The 6767-nt window shown below is 39.4% G+C and overlaps 1 protein-coding gene across 1 annotated transcript; it reads right to left on the bottom strand.

The window, feature by feature from the left end:
- Positions 1–399: 399 nt before the first annotated feature.
- LOC104916085 (maltase-glucoamylase, intestinal-like) lies at positions 400–6225 on the bottom strand (the record flags this gene model as incomplete). Its single annotated transcript, XM_010727060.1, has 7 exons — positions 400–511; positions 1929–2053; positions 3017–3073; positions 3725–3809; positions 4069–4223; positions 4803–4919; positions 6054–6225. Coding segments are annotated over 7 exons (808 nt in total), but the record flags the coding sequence as incomplete, so codon positions are not given.
- Between the last annotated feature and the right edge of the window lie 542 nt (positions 6226–6767).

The following is a 6767-nucleotide window of genomic DNA, read 5'->3' as shown; positions in this document are numbered from 1 at the left end:
GTCCTCCATTTCATTTTGGTGTCCTCCATGTCCCATTGATGTCCCAGTGTCCCACTGGGGCCCTCCATTTCATTTTGGTGTCCTCCATGTCCCATTGGGGTCCTCCACGTCCCATTGTGTCTCCGTGGTGTCCCCATGATGTCCCCACTCCCTTCAGGAAGTTGTGGAGTGCAATGAGGTCTTCCCTGAGCCTCCTCTTCTCCACGCTGACCCATCCCAGCTCCCTCAGCTGCTCCCCATCAGACCCCTTTGTGCTCCAGACCCCTCGCCGATTTGTGGAAGGGAGGGATGCCACTCAGAGGGCCCTCAAAAGGTTGGAAAGGTGGGAAAGGTGGGGGCAGGGTGAATCTGATGACAGATTCAACGCGGCAAAGTGCGAGAGGTTTTGCATCTGGGCTGGAGGGGTCCCAGGCGTCACTCACCCGTCGATTCGCCGTCGTCCCAGAAAAGCTCCCCCACTGCTGTCCCGTTGTCGTCCAGTGCCACGATCAGCCCCAGCGCATTCCTGCGGCTGCGGGGTGAAAAACAGTGAATTTGGGGGGTCATTTTGGGTTGTAGTGGTGGTAATTAATCTTATTTTTGGGTCACGGCCGAGGTAATTAATGCTCGTTTGGAGGGGAACAGGGATCTGAAATTTAGGGGATTGAGTTGGAATGGTAAGAGTGGAGTAAGGATGGAGTAAAGATCGAATAAAAGTGCGGGAAGAGTGGAGTAAAGATGGAGTATAAATGGAGTAGTGGAGTAGTAAGAATGGAGTAAGGAATGGGGTAAGAGTGGAGTAAGGATTGAGCCTAGATTGAAAATGGGTGTTGCAATGATAGCATAAGAAACAGAGTAGGACTGGAGCAAGGATGGAGAATGAGTGTAGTAAGGGGGGAGAAAGGAAGGTGAAAGTGTACTTAAGAGCTGAGTAAAGATGGAGTAAGAGTGTAGTAAAGGTGGAATAAAGTTGGAGTATAAATTGGGTACAGGTGTTGTAAGAATGGAGTAAGGAATGGGGTAAGAGTGGAGTAAGGATTGAGCCTAGATTGAGAATGGGAGTAGTAACGATAGCATAAGAAAGAGAGTAAGAGTGGAGTAAGGAAGGAGAAGGAATGTGGAAAGGGTGGAGTAAGGATGGGGAAAGAGTGGAGTAAAGATGGAGTAAGAGTGTAGTAAGGGAGGAGAAAGGATGGAGAAAGAGTGTAGTTAAGAACTGTGTAAAGATGTAGTAGGGATGAAATATGGATGGAGTATAAATTGAGTACAGGTGTAGTAAGAGTGGAGTAAGGAATTGAGTAAGAATGGAGTAAGGATTGAGCCTAGATTGAGTACGGCTGTAGTAATGATGTCATAAGGAACAGAATAGGAGTGGAGTAAGGATGGAGTTAGGATGGATTAAGAGTGTAGTAATGACTGAGTAAAGATGGAGAATGAGTGTAGTAAGGGAGGAGAAAGGATGGAGAAAGAGTATAGTTAAGAACTGAGTAAAGATGGAGTAAGAGTGTAGTAAAGGTGGAGTGAGGGTGGAATAAAGATGCAGAAGGAGTGTAGTAAGGGTGGAATAAGGATAGAGAAAGAGTGGAGTAAGAGTGGAGTAAGGATGGAGTAAGGATTGAGCACAGATTGAGAATGGGTGTAGTAACGACGGCATGAGAAACAGAGCAAGAGTGGAGTAAGGATGGAGTAGAGACGGAGTAAGGAATGGAGTAGGAGCGCAGAAAGGGTTGAGTAAAGATGGAGTAGAGGTGTAGTAAGGATGTAGTAAGGAGGGTAAGGATGGAATAAGGACGATGGAGTAAGGATGTGGTAAAGAGGAGGGTAGCATAAGAAGAAGGGCAGAGTAGTGATACCACAAATAATAACAAGACCTCAATGAAAAACAAAACAAAAAAAAAACACATTTTCCCCCAAATTTGGGGACAAAAACGCCATGTTTGGGGCAGCACCTGGTAACAGTGGTGGTGTTGGGGCGCTGGGTGGGCACCACGTGGCCCCCCCGGAGGTGCAGCCCCATTTTGTCCGCGGGGAGGTAAAGCTCTGCGCTCTGCTTGCGGAACGAGATCCTGGCTCCCTGTTTGGGGAGAAAAACAGGGAATTTGGTTACACTGCACTCTGCGGGACAAAATCCTCCCTTTAATTTTATTTTTTCCATATCATTCTACATTTTCCCAATATTTTTCCAATTTTTTCCCTGATATTTTTTCATTTTTCTCCATTTTTCCCCCATTTCCGCCTTTTTTTCCCCATTTTTGCTTTTTTTTCTCATTTTTCTCTAATTTTTTTTAGTTTTTCTTCTCTTCATTTCAAATGTTTTCCATTTTTTTCAGTTTTCCCCTATTATTTCCAAATTTTGCCAATTTTTCCAATTTTTTCCATTTTTCCAATTTCAATTTCTTTTTTTTCATTTTTCTCCTTATTTTTCCCTTTCCCCCCAGTTTTCCCATTTTGTTTTTCATTTTTTCCCATTTTTCTAACTTTTTCCATTCTTTTTCAACTTTTTTTCCCATTTTTGCCCATTATTTTTCAATTTTTTCAATTTTTTCCCATTTTTCCCCACCTTATCCCAGTGTTTCCTATTTTCTCCCAATTTTCAAATTCTTCCTTTTTATCTAAAAACATTCCTTTTTTTTTCATTTTAAACCGATTTTTTTCATATTTTCCTTTTTTTCCATGTTTTTTGTTTTTTCTTTTTTACCCATTCTCCAACTTTTCCCCCTTTTCTCCTATTTTTGTTTTTCTATTTCTTCCTTTTTTCCTTTCTTCTCTTTACGTTTACATCATATTTTTTCCACACTTTCCCCATTCTTTCCATATTTTTCCCCATTCTCCCCCATTTTTTTTTCACCCCAAAGCTTCCATTTTTTCCTCAACTACTCCGATCCCAAATCCTTCTCCATCTTTTCATTTCTCAGTGCTTTGACATCTGCAGCCACAAAAGGAAACCACCACAAATCCTCTGATAATGCTAAAAATCAGGATTTCTCCGTGTTTTGTTACCAAAATTGGGATTTTGTGAGCTGTCCCACTTACGCACCGTTTCGTAATCGTACCAGGCAGCATCAGGGATGTAAGCCTGGATCACCTCCACCCCCTGAAAGGCAAAAATTGAGAAAAAGAAAAAATCCTGGTGGGAATGCAGATCAATCCAAAATTTCAAAAAAAAACGTTCAAAAAAATCCAAATTTTTCAAAAATTTCAAAGCTGTAAACCGTTTTAACAATTTTTAAGCATTATAAGCTCTGATGTATTTTACGAGCTCTTAAATACATTTAAAAAACAGTTTTCAGAATTCTTGAAAAAGATTTGGAACAATTTCAACCATTTCTTTGTACTTCTTAGTGATTTTTAAACAGTTTTAAGCCAATTGAAATATTTTCAGCACGAAGGAAAAACGGGAATTTTAAAGAGGAGAAAATGAAAAAAATTAAAGAGGAGAAAATAGAAATTTCTAAAGAGGACAGACTGGAAAATTCTTAAGAAGGGAAAACGGAGATTTCAGTGGAGAGAAAACGGAAATTCCGAAAGGGAGAAAACAGAAATTTAAATGGAGAGAAAATGGAGATTTCTAAAGAGGGAAAATTGAGATTTCTAAAGAGAAAAAATGGAAATTTCCATTGAGATCTGAATCTGGTTGAATCACATCAAGATCTGAAGCCCCAAATGATCCCAAATAATCCTGGATAATCCCAAATAACCCCAAATAACCCCAAATAATCCTGCAGACGAGAGCAGCATCACCTACTGGGTCCATCACTGGAGTGATGAGCAACGCAGGGCCCCACAGGAACTGCTTGTCCACGTCCCACGTGGCTTCATCTGAGTAAAACCTGAACAAATGAGAGGGATTCATTACTGCTAATTACAACCAGCACTGGTGTAACGGGACGGCTTTGGTTGGAGGGACGTCGGGTCGCTCAAAGCCCCAACCAACCCTCTGACCCCCTCCAAAAAAAAAAAAAGAAAAAGTAAAAAAGAAATCAATTTCTCCTTTTTGCTTTTCAGAAATGCACAGTTTGATTCGTAAACCCTGAAAATTTGGGAATTTGTAAGGAAGTAAAGAAGGGGAGGGGTGGATTTGGGACTGACTCGTGCATGAGGGGCCGTGCCACCGTGTCCCCCTGTGTGTGAGCTTTGTAGAAGAGGGTGTAGAGGTAGGGCAGCAGCGTGTAGCGGATGTTCAGGTAATGGATGGAGGATGCCACCAACATGGAGTCGGCGCCGAAGTAGGCTGGATCCTGGGGCTGGAAAGAGAGAATTGGGGATTTTTTAGGGTTTTTGGTACAAAGTGGGGGCAAAGAGCACGGTTTGAAACGCGGGAGGAAGATTTGGGGTGAAATGTTGGGGGATGGAAATGATGGAGAATGAGTTCGGTGTTGAAGGTAGTTCAGTTCTGGGAAGATTAAAGTTGTGGAATTAACACCAAATGTGCAGGGGGAAAGGGGCTCCTAAATGGGAATTCGTAAAGAGGAGAAAATGGAAATTTCAATGGAGAGAAAGTGGAAATCCTGAAAGAGAGGAAGTAGAAATTTCATTGGAGAAAAAAACATGGAAATTTTGAAAGAGAGAAAATGGAAATTTCTAAAGAGGAAAAAAGAGAAATTTCTGAAGGGGAGAAAATGGCATTTTCTGAAGAGATCTCCATTTCAATTGGAAACGGAAAATCCTGATGAGAGAAAACAGAAAATTTCAATGGGGAGAAAACTGAAAGTTGCTCCAATTTCAAATCAGTTCCACCGATCAGTGGTAGAAATTTAATTTCACGATTTCATTCACAACATTGAGATGCAACGATGGGAGCTGGAGGGTTTGGTGGCACTTACGGAGCAGAGTTCGGTGTTGTGGTTCCTGGAAAAGGGGTAAAACGCTCCCACCTGCATCCAGCGCCTGCACAGCTCCTCCGTCGTGTTCTCAAAGAACCCACAGATGTCAGCACCGACCTTAAACACGGAGCAAAACATGAAATAAATAAGGACAAAGACACCAAAACAAGCAAACATTAAAAAAATAATAAATCAATTTTTTAAAAAAGGATTTCAACACTTCAAAATCCAAATTTCAGAATCCAAATGTCAAAATCCAGTTTTCAACACCTGATTTTCAAAACCTGAATTTCTAAACCTCAACATTTCAGAACCCAAAAGATTTCAAAACCCTTATTTCTAAACGTCAGCATTTCAAAACTCGAATTATTTCAAAACCCGAATTTCAAAACCCGTTTTTTTTCCCCCACAATCCGAATTTCAGATTCCACATTTCCAAAACGATTTTTCAAAGCCCAAATATAAAACTCAGGATTTTCAAAATCCAACGATCAAAATCCAATGATCAAACTCGGTTTTCAAAACCCAGAGTTGAAAATTGAATTTTCAAAACTCAGTTTTCAAACCAGCTTCCGAAGCCCAAATTTCAAAACCCAAATTTCAAAATTTCAAACTTCAAAATTTCAAACTTCAAAACCCAAATTTCAAAACCCAAACTTCAAAATTTCAAACTTCAAAACCCAAATTTCAAAATTTCAACTTCAAACCCAAATTTCAAAACCCAACTTCAAAATTCAAACTTCAAACCAATTACAGAATTTACAAACTTCAAATTCAACTGCAAAATCCAACTTTTAGAATCCTATTTCAAATCCAGGTTTCAAAACTCAGAAGTTCAAAGTGGAAATTGGGGTTAGAAAATTAGAAAATTCTAAGTTCCTTTAGGAAAGGTTCTAAACTTTACCCGTAAAACGTTAGGTTAAAACGTTAACCCCGGGTTAAAAAACGGTAAAGGGGGTTTTTTACCCAAAATTTAGGGGAACCTAAACGGTAAACCCGAAAAAAGGGTTAAAACGTTTTTTTAACGTTAAAGGGAACGGTAACCCGTTAATTAACCTTAAAAACGTTTACCTTAACCAAACCGTTAAAAACCTGGGTTTTAAAAAAAACGACCCTTCCTTGAAGGTCATTCCATGATCCGAAGAGGTTCATGCAGACGGATTTATGAGCATCAATTCTCACAAACTGGTTAAAAAGAAACTAAAAAAAAAAAAAAAAAAAAAAAAAAAGCAAAAAAAGCTGATTTCATACATAGGGGATCCCAAAGAGCCCGAATTCCAGAATTCCAGGGATTGACCACTTCAGCTGATCCCACGATGCCGTGTTGTCCCCCAGCCAATGCCCTGAGTACTTCCCCGACCCCACAAATGTCGACCTCGAGAGGAGGAAACTTCGTTTGCCAGGAAACACAGTTTCGATGGCCCTAAAAAACAAACAAACAAAAATCCCTCAAAAAGGCAAAATTAGGTAAAAACATTTGAAGGATATTGAGTTATTTCCAGCAGCACTTGCAGCTTTCAAAGCTTCCAAATATTTCAGTTCAAAATTTCAAGGTGAATTTCAAACATTTCAATTCAAATTTGGATGCGAATTTGAAACATTTTGATTCAAATTTCAATCTGAATTTGAAAGATTTCCACTCAAATTTCCATATGAATTTGAAACGTTTCAACTCAAATTGCCAACATCTATTCAAATTTCAAGGAACAATTCAAATTAAAAAACAAAACAAAACAAAACAAAACCTCAATTCAAAGATCAATTCAATTTTAAAAAAATCCATTTAGATTTCAACTCAAATCCTCCAAAGTTTAAATTCAAATTTTAAAAAGTCAAATATCAATTTAATTCGAATTTCAAAGCATCTCATTCAAATTTCAAAACATTTCATTCCAATTTCAGTCGAAATTTCATAACCTTCCATTCAGATCTCAAGACATCAAAACCAGGTTTGAAAAACTGATT

The sequence above is a fragment of the Meleagris gallopavo genome, unplaced genomic scaffold (genome assembly GCF_000146605.3).
Source record: "Meleagris gallopavo isolate NT-WF06-2002-E0010 breed Aviagen turkey brand Nicholas breeding stock unplaced genomic scaffold, Turkey_5.1 ChrUn_random_7180001869454, whole genome shotgun sequence".
Taxonomy (NCBI): Eukaryota; Metazoa; Chordata; class Aves; order Galliformes; family Phasianidae; genus Meleagris; species Meleagris gallopavo.
The sequence above is the reverse complement of the archived record's forward strand: the minus strand, read 5'-3'. Positions and strand labels throughout refer to the sequence as shown.